Source organism: Pelophylax lessonae, assembly GCF_965119305.1.
Source record: "Pelophylax lessonae genome assembly, chromosome: 6".
Taxonomy (NCBI): Eukaryota; Metazoa; Chordata; class Amphibia; order Anura; family Ranidae; genus Pelophylax; species Pelophylax lessonae.
The window spans coordinates 267,991,181-268,012,176 of NC_138773.1; the positions used below are offsets into that span (position 1 = coordinate 267,991,181).

The window sequence follows — 20,996 nt, forward strand, 5'->3', positions numbered from 1 at the left end:
ATTTTCTAAAAGCAGTAAAACCTAACTAGCTGACATTGTAAATGGTCTGAATATTTCCCCTGGGTTAGAGGAGTACAAGGGCAAAGTTCTGGGATGTTTTCAAGAAGCTATATACAGCTAAAATTTGCCTGCATCGCATAGAGAAGCACAGAAACCCAATGGTGATATTATTGGGTCTAAAATAAGGTATTGCAGCAGAGAAAAGTCAGGTCATCCTGGCTGTGCAGTCTGGCAGGGATGCCAGAATCTTATGACAGAATTACAAATCATGTGGCAGAATAAAACAACTCCCACATACTGTATTTATTCTAACTGTACGTTAAGTGTTTTTTCTGAAACCCCGCTTTAGTTTATCCCTGAATCTTAATCCCCTACACAATGATAACCCCTACCAATCAAACTTTACCTTTACCATCCCGCCTTGGGATCGGTGCCAAAAAACACCCAATCTTTGTTTCCCAAAGCCAGCAGTGCTACAATCTTGGTGCTGAAACTGACTAATTCATAACTTATTATGCATTTTTAAAATTGTGTTGCTATGGCTACTAGTGATTTTTATAGCATAAATATGAAATAACAATTTAAAGACCATATAAAGTTTTTAGAAGCTAGGTTTCCCCTATCCAAATGCTAATTAACTCACTGGACTGGTGCATGAGCTCAGGACAGGATGTGTGCTACAGGAAGTAGAGGGAGGGAACAAAGGACTCGAACAAGCCTTAAACAAAGGAACTGGGAGAAGTTTTTGAAAAACTCTAATAAAGCAAGAAGCAGTCTGGAAGATCCTGGATAAGGACTCCCTCATAAAGAAAGACTTAAAATAGGAATGTTACCTGGCAATGACACTACAACTACAACCCAAGATAACAAACTTTTAGTGCATCCCTCTTGCATACATTATCCATGCTAATTTTCTGGGAATGATAGATAGTTTATGCATGTGTATATCGTAGACATATTTTGTGATGATTTGTATGGCAGGAATTGTTTTTTCTAAACGTGAGTTTAGCATTTTTGTTTATTAAAGCAAATTAATGTACACTCTATAGCGTTTTTTTTATGTTTCCTTGCTTTTACTGAAAAGTAACCTTAAAAACCGCAAAGCTATACATGTCAGCTAGGGTAAGTCCCTGTCCTCAGGTTCACATTCATGCAGAAAGCATGCTTGCTAGGTTTAGTTTAATGTTGCCCTCTTTAAAGGTATGAGGCAGTTACAGTTAGATCAGGAGATGTAGAAGTATACATATCATTCAATGTGAAATCTAAAGCACATCATACCATTACTAGATGCGATTTCTCCCTTTAGAAGGTGGCTTTGTCTTCTAGTTAACTTGGAAATCCGGCCAAATTGTTCCTTTAGATCTGAGAAAACCCGCTCGACGCTTTGTCTGTGTGAAACATTAAGCACAAGCGTTTATTAGCAGAGAAGGAAATAAACACATCTAGAACATGCTGATGTCTTAAGGGAAAAACACAACAAATGAGCACTTGTACCTTAAATACTGATAAAGTATGTCCCTGAAATAATTCTATATAAAAAAAAAGGCATAAAATCCCAATTCATAACAATAAAGCTGCTATAGATAATAAAGCTGCTATAGAAACAGTAGGAGGTAAATTAAAATAAAAAAATCCACATAGCTTTTTGTCCATTGAACGTAAATTCCTTCTGTGCAAAATCCAATATTCCCCAAGCTTTTTTCTCTGCAGTTTCAATATAGATAATACCACATTAAAACTACTAGATGGAGCTGAGGAGCATACTTCTTACCTATAATGGTCAGCACCATCTAGTGGCCATAATGTGGTATTTTTCATTTCACACACTCAAACTGCATAGAATTATATAGCCTGAGAACATTAGATTTCGCCCCATTCACAGAGAATGATTTTACATGTAGTGTTAATGGACGATCAGATATGTGAATGTTTTAATATAAAACACACCCCCTATGCATCTTCTACTTTCACTGAATCTATAAACATTATACACCCAATCCTGCCAAAGCATTTAGTTAGTTCACCCAGTTACAGATAGAGTCATATTTTCACCTACTCCATTTTTGTCTTGATTTAATTTATATAAAAAAAAAAGGGTACGTTCAGCGTAAATCTTATATCAGAATTCTATTGCTGTCTATGTTCCCACTAAAGAGATTAGCTCTCTCTTGGTGTCCTGGTGACCACTGTCACCTATACAGAAAATGATGGGTTGTCAGATTTGTCACCAGAACCAGAGGTGGAGAAAAATCATTCAAATAGGACACCTGTTCCAGTGACAACTATGTAAGACGGAATTTCCCATTCACATTGTAGATTTTAGCTGTTATTTACTGTTGTGTTCTCCGGACAGGAAGTGAAGATCTCCCCAACAGAACACAGACAGAGAGTAATCAATGGATGTTTTCACAACCTTTTTTGATGGCTTTAGGTCCACCGATCCACCATTTTTTTTTAAATACATATATTTTTTACTAAGTACAGAGAAATGTAGGCAGAAATTGCAGCCATAAATGTATGAAAAAATTATCCTGTTCTCTTTATATTGTTTTCATTGTGTGAAATACTTGGTGATCCTGCCAGTACCCCCCTGCTTTCTTACTTCAAACTGACTACGCAAGGCTTGGTAGCACATTCATCCCAGCATGGTCAGTTTTCTGGCTTTGCTGGGTTGCACAGTCTGCCAATGGTCAGTGTTATGTTGACACGCCACCCTGAACAGCTATTCACTAGGAAGATCCGTGTCCTACTGTCTCTCTGCCTCCTGATGACATGCTTCTATTCATTCTCCACCCTCAGCTTTGTTAGCCCCTAAGGGCTTATTCACAAGTCATTACGAAGTACTAAGCAATTCTCATTAACATAATAGCTATATCGCTTTTGACATGTTTGTTAAGCGTTGAAAAGCATCAAGAATGCTTGTTTTAAAAGCCAGGGGAAGTGATGTAGAGGAAATTATCTGCTTTGAGGCGTGGTTAGGTTGTGGTGTGATAGCAGGCATTTTGTTAACTCTTTGCAAGATAGATTCATATACTTTGGATACTTTGACTCTTGGTTTGGTGCAGCTCAAGATGATCATGGAAAGACTAACAGTAACTTGCGGACACCGACATTTTGGCAAATGCTCAGTGCCTCTACTCTTACCGGGCAAGGTCAGTATTGCAGGCTGGTTGATGCTTTTGCCTGCACACAGAAGTAAATAGTGTTACAACACCGCTGCTCTGTACAAATATGGCTGGAGCTGCTCTGTCCGAATTCTCTATTATTTCCCAGTGCATTCTGGGATACAGGAACCTCCACTGTCTGTCCCCCAGCACCCAGCTAACACTTTATAAATACTTCACTAATGCACCATAAATGCTATAGGTGCAGTTACAGGGCAGTTATGGCGCACTACCATTAAAATTAATGGAGACGGCTGACAAGCAGTAATGCCTCATAAAAGAGTCATGCTGCCTAATTTTTAACACAGCACAACATTACCACATCTGTGTGCACTGGTGTACATTGTAATATTCATGGCAAGCACTAAAAGGTGGTTAAGAAGATTTAAAGATGCTGCTTAAACTCATCTTAAACACATGGTATTGATGCATAAAAGAACCTCTAGAAGAGCAGCGGAAAAAGCTATTTTACATACGAAGCGCATGTTCTATTTCAAGGCCAATAAGCCAGATTCTCTGCTAGCATCAAGACTATTGCACATTGGAATGTCCTACAAGCTCTATCACCATCATACTGGGAAGCACATGAACACGAGCAGCCCCCCAAAATTGTTCAGTTTTTTGGACAACTGACCTCCATTGATCCTCCAACACTTTTTCTACAAAAGCGACTGATGACCTATTTTCACAGATATCCTTGCCTCATATGTCCATGGCTTTCTGGCAGGTGCTAGATTTTACAATTTAAGATGAAGAGGTGGTGTTGCCTATGAAAACACTAAACGCGCAAAAGACCCAGATCAGATGGCTTATCTGCCTCCTATAAATGCTTCACATATATTCCAGCATCTATATTGCATAGGCTCTTAAGGATCTTCGTGACAAATATTCTTTTCAACCAGAATCCCTCCTAGCTGATATCTCTATGATTCCTAAACCCAACTCCGATGACACTAATTGGTCTAACTTCTGACCAAACACCGCTCTAAAATTCTGGCCACCAGGATGAACCAAGGCGTAGGAGGCCTCATACACTGAGATCAGGTCGCTTTTTTGCCCATCTGACAGGTTAATGACAATATGCACTCTCTCTCTCACTCCTGGTTAAGGTCTCCAGAAAATGGAAGAAACGACTTATGCTCTTTTAACTTGATGGACAAGAGGACTTTAACACTGTCCTTATCTTTTTTTACATATTATAGAAGTAGGGCTGTGGCCCCAAGTTCCGCCTGTTATCTACAAACTATAGGACTATCCCTCAGCATATGTAAAGCATGCAGGCTTTAAATTCCCTTCTATCTCCATCAAACAGGGAAACAGGCAGGGTTGTTGCCTATCTCTGCTCCTGTTTGCTCTGGCTATTGAGCTCTTGGCCCAATTAATATGGGTTTCCACAGACATAACTGGTCCGCCAATAGCTGCCCACCAATACAAGTTGAGCCTCTTTATAGATGACATCATCCTGACAATAGCCAACCCCCTAATCTCCTGTCCAACTTACATAAGGTCCTAGCGCAGTCTGGCTTGCATTCAGGTTTGCAGGTTAATTCCTCAAACACGCTACATATTCCCCCCCACTCAGCTCCACAATCTTCAACAAATCTATCAATATCAATGGGAACACCACAAACTATAGTATTTGGGCATTTATTTGATTAATTATTCTTCTACTCTTTATGAAGCCAATTATAATCTCCCTATTCATCTGGAAACTAAAATCTCACCTGCAGAATTGGGCTACCCACAACCTGTGCTGGTTGGGGCACATAGTGACAATAAAAATGAAGTACCTGCATAATTTATTATACCCATCTAGGGACTTCGTGCTCTCTTAACTATTATGGTATGTACAAGTTAAACATAAATGTCCACGTCAGCTGTGCGCCTTAAGAGAGATTTTCTAACCCTCACACCTTTTGAGACTAAATGTAAAAATGACCCTCACTTACTGACGCAGTTTAAGGTCACTGATGTTTGTTTGGAGGTTAAGGGCTAATGGCACCTTAACCTCCAAACAAACACCAGTGACCTTAAACTACGTCAGTAAGTGGGAACGAGGTTTACAGTTATCTATTGACAAAAAACCCTGGGACCAAATCCGGGCTACCACAAAATCTTGCTCTCATAATGTAACATTGGTTGAACCTAAAGTACTGCTTCATTGGTATCTGGTTCCTACTAGACTAGCACATATTAACCCTAATGGCTCTAAGTATTACTTACATGGCTGTTTGGAGGCCGGCTCTTTTAGTCACACATGGTGGACTTGCTCTGGCGACAAGTATATAGCATGGTACATACCCTTTTTTTTGCAGAGCCTTGCCAATGGGCCTCTTGGAGCCCTTCTTAATCTGAAACCAAATCCCAATTTACTCTCATGACCCACCTCCTTACAGCTAAAAAACAAAAGTATAGAGAAGACCTGGCTCACACACACATATCTGGGTCTGAGATTAAATCCCAAGTTCTATTGAACTTTGCCTAATGAGAAGCTGACAGCATGTTTAAATTCTGGGGAGTCTGGGAACGATGGAATACCATCTACCTTCCATGAAAAAGCCATCGCCGACTTTTTTATCTAAAGCAACCACCGCTTTTGGGTACTCAGCTCTGAGCGCATTGTCGCCTCCCCCCAGCCGACTCTACCCTCTCTCCCTCTCCTCCTTTCTCTGCTCTCGCTTCCTACCCAGTATCACTGCCTCTTCCCAGGACCATTTACTCTTCCATCTTTTTTGTTTCATATTTATTTGTGGGCAATATGCAGAACTTCTACCAATTTAACGGATATATCCATTATATATATATATTTTTTTTTTTTTCAAAAAATGTGTTGTCTCTATATGTAAATTATTACTTACACAAGCAAATATATAATCAAAACTCTTTGCAAAACTCTATGCATTTTTATTTTGTTTTATTTGCTCTTTAATATTCAATACAAATTTACTGAATGAAAACATTTTCTCTAATTTTTTTTTTATTGCGGTCTCCCTGCTAGTTTTTATCTCTCTAGGCTTGTTTACAGCGTAATAAAAATTTGTGTACAGGCTATAAAGATACAAGTGAAAGTGAATTAGCAGTTACTAATGATGTATGCAAAAGGCTCAGTCTGAGGTTTCAATCAAGGGGAGCTGCAAAGCAAGCAACTGCTGCTGTACTGCCTCTTTAGATAACCCATGGTGCTGTGGGAATCCTTTGTTATGTTTAAATGTTCAAAATACACACACTGTTTTAATACTATTTATATACACACACACAAAAAAACTAAGTCATTGAAAACTCTTATAATTTTAAATAACTATAATTGTTGGGGAAGCAAAATGCTTTCATGTCTGCACTTCCAGACCCAGGATAAATGAAGCTCCCTGATACATTCCTTATGTGGATCTGTGCTTTCTTTACCGCTTTTGATGCTTTTTAATTATTACCCCCACAAGCCATCAGGGAGCCAGCACTGACTGACATGAGGAAGAAAAGTCTTGCCTCTACTAAGATGTCCAATTTCACACAGATTTTACAATACAGGTCCTCATTAACTGATCCTGGCACTTAATGTTGTAAATTATACTTCCCCAGCAGCTATAGGAATACAGATTGTCCATTACCGATTTATATATACCTGCATAAGAATGTACAGAGAATGTGAGTAGATTGATAATTATGAACTAATATTGGAAGCAGAGTGAGCTATGGCAGATAAAAAATATTTTATATTAATCGTATAAATGGTAACAAAAATTGTGCTAATGATATTTATTTCATGTGAATAGCAATGAATATAGGAAGATAGGCCCCGGTGTTAGTGGTTACTAATTACAGTTGACATGATTGCTAATAAATGCTTGCAAATACAACCAGCATATGCTGCGAACTGTTAGAAAAATGGAGTAACGTGCTAATAAATGCTTACAAAAGCAAAGAATTACACTTAACAACTAATACTAGTGAATGGTAATGAAAACTAATAAGAAAAAAATGTAAGTAATAACGGCCCTAACAAAGAACACTGTGGGCTAATTAGTGTTACTGGTGGCTGGTTAGTGCCAAACACATATTACCCAGAAAGGCTAATTATAGAATATGGAAATAAGCTATACTAAGAAAGGAGGGACAGCAAACGCTGATGTGTGTTAACATGTGCAGTTTTATCAACAAAGAACGGGACTGGTAAGGAGAAAGTCTGCATGTTAATGATTCAGGATGCTCGGGATGGTAGATAATTAAGGGAAAAGTCGAATGGTTTTTGGCTGATTGTATATCCCTGGGCTTTAAAAAAATGCTTCCTTTCCCATACTAGTCCCCTTTTGCTAATCACAAAAAAAAAAAAAAAACATCAATAGGCTAAAAATAATGACAGCCCTTCTCCTTTAAAATGTAGGGGGTCCTTCTTGCCCAGCCCATGTGTCTTTTGGTGAGGTGGGTATTGCCTATTGGCTGCTATATACCATCACCTGGGTTCACAGGGTATTTTTGTTTTAAAGAACAATTGTGACATCAGAAGGGGGGCGGAAAAATGATGGATAGGGAGAACAGTTTCAAGCAGCATGAAATCACCGGTCTCCACTACCAGAAAAAGCGCCACAGAGGGTCATGTGACTGCAGATTCAGGTAAGTTACTATGCGGTTGGGAAACATTTTTGTAAAGACATATTAGATAGGAGCAGGGGGTGGGGGCAGGATTATTATTAGTTTTCCCCGGAGACTGGCTTTATTTTTTGAAATGAACAAGTTTATACCCAGTTTTTCTTTATACCAGTTTTACATAGGGGCCTATGAGGCAAAGTATGTTTATTTCCAATTTCTCCAGTTTTACATATAATACACAGTTTATTTGGAATGTTAGAAAAGCTGTTGGGGTGTTTTTAATAAGGATAACCTCTATGTAACTGACTAAACCAAAAAGTTTCATCCATGTAAGGAGAGGAGAAGAGTGTGTGTCCTTAACCACTTAAGCCCCGGAGGAATTTCCTGCTAAACGACCAGGGGGTATTTTGCGATTCGGCACTGCGTGATTTTAACAGACAATTGCGTGGTCGTGCGACGCTGTATCTAAACGAATTTGGCGTCCTTTTTTTCCCACAAACAGAGCTTTCTTTTGGTGGTATTTGATCACCCATGCGATTTTTACTTTTTGCGCTATAAACAAAAAAAGAGCGTACATTTTGCAAAAATAACAATATTTTTCTCATTTTTTTATATGAAATTCCCCCAAAAAAATATGTAAAAATCAAAATTTTTTTAAATTTTCGGCCAATTTGTTTTATGCTACCTATGTTTGGTAAAAAAAAAAAAATCGCAAAAAGCGTATTTTGATTGGTTTGCGCAAAAGTTATCGCGTTTACTAACAAAGGGAAAGATTTCTGTCATTTTTGGTGGTTTTTTTTTAACGTGTAATGGCGGCGATCTGCGATTTTTTTGCGGTACTGCGACATTGGGGCGGACAGATCGGACCCTTGACTGACATTTTTGACACTTTTGGGGTTACCAGTGACATTTCTACAGTAATCAGTGCTATATATATGCACTGTTACTGTAAAAATACACTGGTAGTGAAGGAGTTAACTTTATTTGGGAGGGAGGGGCTGTGTGTGTCCCTAGGGGCGTGCTTTCTACTGTGATTGGCTGTGGCTTGAGCTGTAAGGACACTGATCAACAGATCTACATAGTAGATCCATGTGATCAGTGTTTTTACAGCGAGGAGAATGACAGGTGGCTTGTTTACACAAGCTGCCTGACATTCTCCCTCTCCCCCGCCGATCGCCGAGTGACCGGCGGACATCGGGTCCGCTGGTCACACGCGGGGGGGGGGGGGGGGGGGTCCGTGACCGCACGGGAGCACGCCTCCGCGGGTGCGCGCTCGCTCCCCAGAGCCTCACAGGCGAGCGACGTAGACCTACGTCACTCTGCCTGTGAGGGGCTGACTGCCGCAGTAAATATACTGTGAGCAGTCGGCAAGCGGTTAATCTGAGTCTTTCAGTAGTCTTCTAGTTGGGCTTATTGGTTTTCTAAAGAGAGGAAACAGCAAAATATTCTTGCTTTCAGGCTCTCTCTATCCAACTGAAAGTTTTAATGCAATAGGCTATACATAGCTCTGACTCAGTTACTTTCCATAAACAGAAGGATTAGCATGTCCCATGCCACCAACTGTTTACTTGGGCGCCCTTTTTCCATAGTACATATTGTTATGTGTGCGCCACAAATTCCCCGATGTGAGAGGGTGGTCAGCATTTTTCAGTATTGTGACATCCTGACCACATATACGAGGGTGGACTATATGGGATCCTTACTATATGCTAATGGAGTGTTTTAAACCAAAGTTCTGGCACATGCTGCAGCAACAGTAGAGAACCATGGTGGATGGCTAAAAATATTCTCTACCCATTTGATAAAATATTTACAAGATAAAAGATTATTCTGTTCTAAATGTTATGGTAATAGAAACAAAATGCTTTCCATCAGAAACAATATGAAGTACAGAAGTGTCTTCTCAAAGAAACTAATGTTCAATCTAATTTTTATAACTTCTAATTTTGTAATTTTTATGTAGTGTGTCTGTTGTGAACACTATGCATAGCAAACCAGATCCCTGACCCCCTCAAACACCTTCCTGGGGTACCAGTTTGACACCGCTGGGTCCTATCCTATGTAGGAGCACCAAGAGCAGCTCTTGTGTAAATGAAGCCTGCAGAAGCCTGTCTTTATTAATAAAAAAACAATATAGTTATGTTTTATGTTTAGGGTTTGTATGCAGATCAGATATGTACCCTTTAATCTACCCATAATGTCCATTACAAGAATTATATTTAACCCCTTTATTCACTCTTTGATAACTTGCCTGTCTTAATTTATTACTCCCCTTAATTTATTTATTTTTGCTAATCTGTAATTTGTTGCCATTCAAATAGAACATTTTTTATTCTTCGTTCATGTATTTTTGTTGTCACAATAATAAAATCAATTAGAGCATGCACTCATCATAATTAAACCACACAAATTGGACCCTGCCCATGTACTAAGCACACAGTAGCACCCCCACCCTTGCTCAATTTTCCCTAGACCAGAAAAGGCCAATCATAAATATAACCAAGGATAAAGGCCAGATCCAATGCGTGCTTGCCATAAATTTGGATGCCTGTTTACACCGGAAGAAAAGCACAGAGCCACTTTAAGGCCTCATGCACACAGGGCATTTTTACAGCTGCTTTTAGGAGCGTCAGACCTTTTTTTTTTTTTCAGCTTAAAAACACCCCTCAATGTTATTCTATGGCCTCATGCACACACACAGTTAATTTGAATCTGTAAGTGGCATAGGCATTTTCAAGCTGCAAAAAAAACCCAGGGCCAGTGTGTTCTGAGGACTGACGTTATAGCTGTAAAAACATCTGACGCTGTTAAACGTTGCTAAATTTTGCTTAACGCCGCATACAGCATTAAGCTGCGTCAGACGTTTTTTTTTCCCCATGTCAAAATCAATGGTTCCCCATTGGTATGAATGGAAGTCGTATCCAAGTTGGACCATGATGATCCAACTTGTGGTGCGACTTGTGCTCTGAGGATCCTGAAGGGGAACTCCATGCCAAAATGGTATAAAAACGGCGTGGGGTCCCCCCCCAAGGGCCATACCAGGCCCTTTGAGTCTGGTATGGATCTTGAAAGGGAACCCAAAGCCAAAATGAAAAAAAAAAAAAAAAACCTGCGTGGCCCCCCCCCCCCCCAAAATCCATACCAGACCCTTATCGGAGCATGCAGCCCAGCAGGTCAGGAAAGGGGAGGAGGGGACGAGCGGGTGCCCCCCCCCCCCCCCTGGACCATACCAGGCCACACGCCCTCAACATGGGAGGATGGGTGCTTTGGGACAGGGGGCCCTACACCTCCCACCCCAAAGCACCTTGTCCCCATGTTGATGGGAAGAATGGCCTCGTCCCAACAAACATGGGCAGTGGTTGTTGGGGTCTGCGAACAGGGGGCTTATCAGACTCTGGACGCCCCCTGTAACAAGGGGGTCCTTCAGATCCCACCCCCCCATGTCAATGACTATGGGGTACATTTTACCCCTACTCATTCACCCCAAAAAAGGCAGTGTGGTGTAAATAATGACGAGACCATTTTAAGAAGACCTTTATTAAAAATATTCCTCCGATCTTCTGTCTTGGGTCTTCTCAGCTGCCAACCCAGTCCTCCTCCGATGATGTCCCCCGTGATTAAAGAACTTCTCAAAACTGTCTCTTGTCATTATTTACAGTACACTGCCTTTTTTGGGTTGAATGGCTAGGGGTACAATGTACCCCATAGTCATTCACATGGTGGGGCCGGGATCTGGGGGGCCCCCTTGTTACAGGAGGGGTCCAGATTTTGATAAGCCCTCTGCCCGCAGACCCCCAAAACCAACGCCCAGGGTTGTCTGGAAGAGGCCCTTGTCCCCATCAACATGGGGACATCATGCCCCTGCCCCAAAGGACCCCCCCATGCCGTGTTTTTTTCTTGGCGTGGGGTTTCCCCTAAAATCTATACCAGACCTAAGGGTCTGGTATGGACCTTTGGGGGGGGACCCCACGCCAGTTTGTTTTTCATTTTGGTGCGGGGTTTCCTTTCAAGATCCATTCCAGACTTAAAGGGCCTGGTATGGAACTTGGAGGGGACCCCCCACGCCATTTTTTTTTTTTTTTTTTTCATTTTTGCATGGAGTTCCCCTTCATGATCCTCAGAGCAGAAGTTGCACCACAACTCGGATCATCATGATCCAACTTGGATACGACTTCTATTCAAATCAATGGGCTGAAATTTGGATCAAATGTGGCTCATTTTGAATAGAGGCAGAAACATGCTGCTAAAAACTAATGTGGCTAAACACGCATTAATGCCAATGGAAAAAGCTACTAGAAGCATGCTTTTACAGCTTCTTTTACCTGGCATTGGTAGTGGCTTTGCAGCTCCTTTTTTTCTAACGCCCTGTGCGCATGAGGCCTAAATCTGAAGATGTTTTGGGGCTTACAGCAAACAAAATAAGAAGTTGGAATGACAGGCAACATATCATCATTTAAAGCAAACTGACAGATTTTAGAACAGCTGTTAAAACTGCCCTGTGTAAATATTCAGAAGATGTAAATGCTCCCCACTCCAAACCTAAATGAAAAAAAACAGAAGCAATGCTGGATATAAGACAGCAAGATGAGCAATGTAAATCCACCGTTTCAGACTCAGTGATACCTTCTGATGCAAATTTGTGCTAATTGGCAAATTGTTTTGGTTTTAAATGTATATTTATTGGTGTTTAAGTATACGAATTGAGCTATAAACACAAAGTATTTGTTACAAACGTAATGTTACAAATACTTCCTAAATGGTGAACTTTTATAGCTCGTATTTGAGAACTATGTTTGATATATCATTTTTTATTATTTCTTTACTGAAAATTCCACTATATTTATTGGTCATTCCATTGCACTCTAAACTAATACTAAATGTTAAATCAGTTGTAGCCTCTGTGTAAAAACAAAAAAAAAACAAAAAAAAACCCTCTGCAGAAAAATTGCATACTAGCACATTATGAAATACTTACCTTCGAACTAAGCCCCCACACGGTCGCCCGGACACCGCTGAGGGAGCTGACATGTTCCCTCAGAGTCTCTTCCGGGTTTGGCAGCTCCGCGCTGTGAGTGACCGGAGTCGGAGCCGCGATGACTTCACTTATAGCTCAATTCGTACACTTTCCTCACAAGGAGCCGGCAAGGAGCTCTGAAGGTCTGGCAAGATACGCCGGACCTTCAGAGAGCATGCGTCGCTGGTGTCAGCGGCTGCATGCAGGGTGAATATCTCCTAAACCGTGCAGGTTTAGAAGATACTAATTTTACCTACAGGTCATCCCTATTATAGGCTTACCTGTAGGTAAAAAATTAAAAGCGGAGTATACTACCGCTTTAACTCTTCCCCTATGAAGCAGTTTTATAAATAAGCCAGTGTAGCAATGTATTCCAACACATTCCACATTAAAAATGACCCCCAATGGTTTGTTTTTTTACTGTTTTGCAGCAGTTTTAAAAATCCTACTTCTGAGGATAAGCCACCACCATTTTAACTACTGTTTTCCCAGTCAGTCTTGCAATTTGCTTCTGCACTTTCTGATAGCCCGACTATTGATCTCGTGCATGTGCATTGGTTTCTTAGCAAGCTTCGTTCCAGGTATCTGGATCACTATGGCAACCGTGTCCCCCAGCTCATGCCCGCTGCAGTGTGCTGTGAAGTTTACACCCCCTGTGAATTGTAAGGTCACATGGATTGTATCAGGAGACTAATATTGTGGGATCTTGGTGCTGTGGCACACAGAGCGGATATGACGAATGCAGCATACATCTTTATGGACTGACGGCACAAAGAGAGCGCCGCTAACCAGCTGAAAGATACGCCTGTGCTGGTGACGTCAGCAAATGCAACAGGGACAGATTACAAGAAAATGGAGCAAGTAAGATGGTATTTACATACAGGGCTGTTTTTAGTGATGATTGATATGGACAAAACTTATGGGGGAGAGTTTATAACCACTTTAAAGTACATCTAAAAGCAAAATGCAGTTTTTTTTTTTTTGAGATAAGAATAGGAAATGACCATTTTTTCCCCCCCATCTGTGACCCAATGGTTTGATTTCCCTTAATTTCTTTCCCTGTAGATGCAACAGGAATTCAGAAAAAAAGTCTACAGTGTGAGAGGAAACCCTTCTTAGATAGTTTTCACAGGAACAAAATGTTCACAATAAAAGATTTCCCCTTTTTTTCTGTGTTGATTAAAAATGTGTTCATATTCCACGTGACAATGACAGCAGTAAAAACCTGTGAGAGATGGACATTAGATAATAAGAGATGAGATAAGAGATTGACATAAGAGTGCTGGATCCAGATATAGTTGATTCCACTTCCAAGATATATCACACTGAACGTTTTGCAAACTTTGCTAGACGCCTTTCCTCCTGGCAGCAGTGTTTGGGCAGAAAAAAAAAACACATGATAATTGTAAACTCGTGTAACGCGTTTCATCGCTTCCAGCACTTAGGCGTTAATTCATTGTATTGACCAGCATAATAACTTTTTCTTGCCATTGAAGCTAAATAATGCTCAAGCGCTAAATGTGGCTAAAGTTTAGGCCTGTTTAGACAGGTTTACTTGTTTTTTCTGCCAAAACTCTGCTGTTCCTTGGAGCACTATGTACTTTCTTTTCTGCCTCTAAACTCGTCTAAATGCCCAAGTGTGCATGGAAACATAGGCTAAAATGCAGGGGCAAAAAAAGAAAAACGTCCATTGTGCATGAGGCCCAAAGTATTTGGCAGCTGACAGACAGGCAGCAGCTTCTAGAGCAGAGGTCTCCAATCTACATAATTTTATCTGGCCTTTAGCTAGGGTCAGTGGCATATCCTCAATGTGCACTGATTGAGGATTACGGTCAGAAGAGGCTGCCTATGGTCTCTGATTCATCACACCCCCCCCCCCCCCCCAACCCTCACCTGGACTTTTCAAAGGGGGGGGGGGGGTGCAGTGATGTTCAACACTTATAGGGAAAATTATTTAAGGAGGATTATGATAGGGGTTCTGATGTAACAGGTGGCCCTGATAAGGTCCCAGATGCAAAGAGGGACCTTGATGAAGGGGGGGGGGGGATTCTGATGTGAAGGGGATAGTGATGGGGACTCTGATGTAAAAAAAAAACAATCTAATGGGGACCCTGATGTAAGGATGAGGGGAGGGAGTCTTGATGGGAATTTTTTTGGTCCATGAATATTTGTCAAATGCACAATTTGGCCCTCATACTGAAAAATTAGGACACCCCAACTCTAGAGGCTGAAATCCAATGAAAATAGAAAAAAAAAAAAAAAAGACAGGAGTGCCAGTGAAAAGTTTATTTAATCATAAAACAACAAAAGGGGAACTTAATGTGCTTTAGGGGGTTCTAAAGGGTTGCTAAAAAAAACGGTTTCTCAACATTTTTTCTGGCACTTCCATTTTTCCTACACACCTAGCATTAAAAACATGACAGTTGTTCTAACCCATAACCACTCTATCAAAAACAACAAAACACTTTAGATACATTTTATAGTCAGCAAGCAGAATTTAGATTTTCGGTTAAAATATTACACTGCTTAAAAACGCTCATGTGACCTAACATCTTACATTAAAAAAATACCATATAAATGTCTTTCTAATCTTGGATAACATATGGGGGGAAATTTAGAACATGTCAGGCTGCTTCTGCTTTTTTTTTTTTATTCCTGTTGAGATTTCCCCTCGCTTCCTGTCCCCATTTCATCTGTCAACAGAACCGGAAGTGAGAAAGAAAATCTCTCCAATGGAGGAAACATTAGTAAACACCTGACAGGGGTTCCTAAACTTTGCCACCCTACTTTACATCCCCCCTCCCCAATCCTTATCTCAAAGATCTCCTGTGTGTTTTTTTATGCCTTTATTGTACTTCGCTTTTCCAAAGTTTTCAGGGCAGTCTTCAGACACTGCAGGTTCCCCTCATCTTTGGGCTGGGTGGTCATTACTGATTTATAAGGTGAAGGAGACATGATGGCCAGGACACTGAAGGGCGCTGTTGTGAAAGTGGTCCCATGATGCCCTGCGTTCACAGAAGAGTCTTCAGTCTGCTGAGGATAGTGACGCTGGACATCATTCAATCCAGAAAACTAAGAACAATCTAGTAGGGAAGGGATGGGGGGGGGGTGACTGTGGGGACATCTCTGAATTGAAAACAAGTATGGCAGCTTCAGCATTTTTACAAAGACTAGAGGGCATTTTTGTCGAACCTGGAGTTAGGCTTTGTATTCTTTTCATCATTTTCTGTGTCTATTTGCATGACATTTCTAGGAAGAACCATCATAGTCAACGTTAGTTTACTTTACCTTTCATTTTCACTGAAGGTAGAAGCTGCAGAAAGGTCTGGATTCAAGTTTTTACTTCTCATCTCAGAAAAAAAACAAAAAGTACACCTTAACAAGCACGAATAACAAAGCATTTCAGTTCAGTTTTGTATGTGTATTTCAGGTTTATCTAAGATTGACGGGAGGTGCCGAAAACCATCTATATACTATGCTGGCTTATTGATAATTATGAAGTATAGTCTCTGTCAGACAGGAATAAATGCATCAATATGATTTAACAATAACAAAGAGATGGAAATAGATGGTGCAAAGCAACACCAAAAAATCAATTGCAGTGTTATACCGTCTCCTAGTGGCCAACCGATGTATACTTCACAAATGGATGATGGAGGCTTTAACTGGATAGACGGAGAGCTGGAGGCTGGATGATTGTTATGAGAAAATGCTGAATTGATCCTCAATTCCTCTACTGAATATTATTAGAGCAAAGGAAAGAGCAGCTGATGTCTCAAACAATCAGATGGCATTTAATGGGAGGTAGCACATTCCTGGATAGGCCTGCAATAAATAAATGATTCCTATAACTTCTAGGCCTGCGAGCTTATTTAATGAGAACCTGTAATGTTGACAATCATAGCATGATAAATAAGAGACGGGGATAGAAAGATGTGATTATAACACACACACTGTATCCAGATCATCCCATTCCATCCTATGTGGGTTCATCCTTTCCACCTCTATCAAACTGATTGAGGGCCTGTTCACACCAGCGGCAGCCTTATACCTTGATGTGAAAGAAGCAGTGCCAGTGCATTATAATGATATATTGCAAAGTTCACTTCTATTTTTTTTTCCATTAAAATGTTTCAAAGTGTCATTTAATTTATCTACATGCACTGCAGCGTGTTGTGATGGGGTTTAGGGAGTCTTAAAAACGGCCTTGTCTTTCCATTGGGCAATACTGCCCAGGGCAGCCTATAGCATATGGTGTGAATTACCATAACTCAAAAGGAGACTGAAAAATGCCTATGGATGGTATGTTATTTGGTAAATCTAAAATACGGAGTATCCAGACAACTGGAGTATCATATTGGGGGCAGATTTAATTGGACATTGAAAGTATATAATTGTTAGATTTAAGCAAACCGTTCAAAAGTTTGGGGTCACCCAGACAATTTCATGTTTTCCATGAAAACTCACATTTTTATTCATCAAATGAGTTGCAAAATATAGAAAATATAGTCAAGACATTGACGAGGTTAGAAATAATGATTTTAATTTGAAATCATAATTTTGTCCTTCAAACTTTGCTTTCATCAAAGAATTCTCCATTTGCAGCAATTACATCCTTACAGACCTTTGGCATTCTAGCTGTCAATTTGTTGAGGTAATCCGAAGAAATTTCACCCCACGCTTCCTGAAGCACCTCCCACAAGTTGGATTGGCTTGATGGGCACTTCTTGATGTCTAAACTGTAGTTCTGATTAATGTATTGTTATCTTCATTGAAAAAAACAGTGCTTTTCTTTCAAAAATAAGGACATTTATAAGTGACCCCAAACTTTTGAACGGTGGTGTATATATCTATATATATTTACACACATACATACATACACACTGCTCAAAAAAAAAATGAAAGGAACACTTTGAAATTAACTCAGATCTCAATGGGGAACAATCTCATGCTGGATATCTATACTGATATGGACTGGGTAATTGTTAGGAAAGAAAGGATGCTACATCATTTGATGGAAATTGAATTCAGGCCTCTCTAGGTTGATAATTTCAGACACCCCAAAAATCAAATTGAAAAAATGATGCAGAAGGCAATTCCATTTTTCTGAAATTTCATTGCAGCAACTCAAAATGGTACTCAGTAGTTTGTATTGCCCCCATGTGCTTGTATGCATGTCTGACAACGTCGGGGAATACTCTTTATGAGACCACGGATGGTGTCCTGGGGAATTTCCTCCCAGATCTGGACCAGGGCATCACTGAGCTTCTGAACAGACTAAGGTGCAACCTGGCAGCGTCGGATAAACCGAAAAAATTATGTCCCAGAGGTGTGGATTTAGGTCAAGAGAGCGTGGGGGCCATTCAATGGTATCAATTCCTTCATCCTCAAGGAACTGGCTGCACACTCTTATAGAGAAAAAAGGATCCGCGCTTGTGGACGGTGAGCAGAGGCTGCAGCCTACCTCAAAATATGGCCAAAAAGGATATATCAGAATATGTGGGTAAGGTGAGGTAAAGTAGCGCTGCCTAATTATAGGTGGTCTCAATAAATATGGTTGGGTTAAAGTGCAGGGGTGCAAATTAATAAAGTACCAGTGTAAAGGTAATATCAAAATTTAGATATAAATTGGTGAGGGTGTCTCTAAAGTGTTTTGGTGCAAAGTGCATAAATATGGTGTGTGCTGATCTCAAAAAATATATAAATATAAAAATATTAATATAAAAACACACTTAATATAACATAAGCTAAAATATGGATAAAGTGCATTCACATTTTTAAATAAACACAGTCTTAAATAGTGCTCATGCAGTGGATAATCCAAAAACAAATCAACAGTCTATTAAGTTGCTGGGTGAGTCCGTGATTGAAAAAACCAATATGGAATAATTGATAGCCAATGGTTATTCAGGTGAAAATAAGGTGCTTGCAGTGCTTTTGGGGGTGATGTGGGTGATGGCTAAAAACACACAGGTGCACCCCTCCAATTGCTCCCGCACTCACCGGAGGTATGTACCCCTACAGGGGTAACAAGCCTTATTGCAGCGTGGTCTTTATGCGACTCCTATGGAAGGGGGGAGGGGATAGCCCCCTTTTTTACCATATGATAGGATCTTCTCTTGTCTGCTACCACGTCCAGCAATGTCTCCTCTCTACTTCCTCCTAACTCGGAGGATTTGGGAGGAAGTAGAGAGGAGACATTGCTGGACGTGGTAGCAGACAAGAGAAGATCCTATCATATGGTAAAAAAGGGGGCTATCCCCTCCCCCCTTCCATAGGAGTCGCATAAAGACCACGCTGCAATAAGGCTTGTTACCCCTGTAGGGGTACATACCTCCGGTGAGTGCGGGAGCAATTGGAGGGGTGCACCTGTGTGTTTTTAGCCATCACCCACATCACCCCCAAAAGCACTGCAAGCACCTTATTTTCACCTGAATAACCATTGGCTATCAATTATTCCATATTGTTTTTTTCAATCACGGACTCACCCAGCAACTTAATAGACTGTTGATTTGTTTTTGGATTATCCACTGCATGAGCACTATTTAAGACTGTGTTTATTTATAAATGTGAATGCACTTTATCCATATTTTAGCTTATGTTATATTAAGTGTGTTTTTATATTTATATTTATATATTTTTTGAGATCAGCACACACCATATTTATGCACTTTGCACCAAAACACTTTAGAGACACCCTCACCAATTTATATCTAAATTTTGATATTACCTTTACACTGGTACTTTATTAATTTGCACCCCTGCACTTTAACCCAACCATATTTATTGAGACCACCTATAATTTGGCTGCACACTCTTATCACATAAGGCCGGGCATTGTCGTGCACCACGAGGAACACAGGACCCACTGCACTAGCGTATGGACTGACAATGGGTCCAAGGATTTCCTCCCGATACTAATGGCGGTCAGTGTGCTATTGTCTAGCCTGTAGAGGTCTGTGCGTCCCTCCATGGATATGCCTCCCCAGGCCATCACTGACCCACCACCAAACTGGTCATGCGGAATGATGTAACAGGCAGCATAAAATTCTCCATGGATTCTCCAGACCCTTTCAAGTCTGTCACATGTGCTCAAGGTGAACCTGCTCTCATCTGTGAAAAGCACAGGGGGCCAGTGGCAGACCTACCAATTCTGGTGTCTAATTTTGTAGGGCTCTGGTAGTGCTGCTCATCCTGTTCCTCCTGGCACAAAGGAGCAGATACCGGTCCTGCTGATGGGTTAAGGACCTTCTACAGCCCTGTCCATCTCTTCTAGAGTAACTGCCTGTCTCCTGGAATCTCTTCTATGCTCTTGGAAAACACAGCAAACTTTCTGGCAGTGGCACGTATTGTTGTGCCATCCTGGAGGAGTTGGACTGCCTATGCAACCTCTACAGGGTCCAGGCATCGCCTCATGCTACCAGTAGTGACACTGACCCTAGCCAAATGCAAAACTAGTGAAAAAACAGTTGGGAAAAAAAAGCAGTGGCCTCTACCGGTAAAACCATTCCTGTTTTGGAGGTTGTCACATTGTTGCCCATCTAGTGGACCTGTTCATTTCATTAACACCAAAAGCAGCAGAAACTGATTAACAACCCCCTCTGCTACTTAACTGACCAGATCAATATCCCAGGAGTTTAATTGACTTGATGCTATACTCTGATTAAAAAGTGTTACTTTAAATTTACATACACATACATATATACACACACTATATTTTTTAAAGTATTGGGACACCTGTCTTTACAGGCACATGGACTTTAATGCAATCCCATTCTTAGTCTGTAGGGTTCAATACTGGGTTGGCCCACCCTGTGCAGCTATAATAGCATCAACTCTTCAAGGAAGGCTGTCCAAAAGGTTTTGAAGTGTTTCTATGGGAATATTTGACCATTGTTCCAGAAGCACATTTGTGAGATCAGGCACTGATGTTGGATGAGAAGGCCTGACTCGCAATCTCCGCTCTAATTCATCCCAAAGGTGTTCTGTTGGGTTGAGGCCCCTACCCCAACCTCACTTATTCATGTCTTTATTTATTATAATAAATATGATGTATGAAGCACAGGTACTCTTGCTCCCTTATTTGATGTTGTATAACATGAGGTACATTAGAACAACTGTTTTGCAAGTTCACAAGTGTTATATGAACATATGCACATAATTATTTCAGTTTAGTTCTACAGTTAACATTGGCAGACAGCTAGGGAACTTAACGTGGAACTAAAAGTAAAAAA

The 20,996-nt window shown here is 40.6% G+C and overlaps 1 protein-coding gene across 3 annotated transcripts in view; it reads right to left on the reverse strand.

The window, feature by feature from the left end:
- The window catches only part of TANK (TRAF family member associated NFKB activator), a 74,090-nt gene that overhangs the window by 21,124 nt on the left and 31,970 nt on the right, over positions 1-20,996 (reverse strand). For all 3 annotated transcript variants that reach the window (XM_082261030.1, XM_082261031.1, XM_082261029.1), the window contains exons 5-6: positions 16,051-16,112; positions 1,279-1,388 (exon numbers count right to left, since the gene is read on the reverse strand). In XM_082261030.1, the coding sequence (XP_082117156.1) occupies positions 1,279-1,388; positions 16,051-16,112 (172 nt within the window). The remainder of the gene's footprint in view (positions 1-1,278; positions 1,389-16,050; positions 16,113-20,996) is intronic.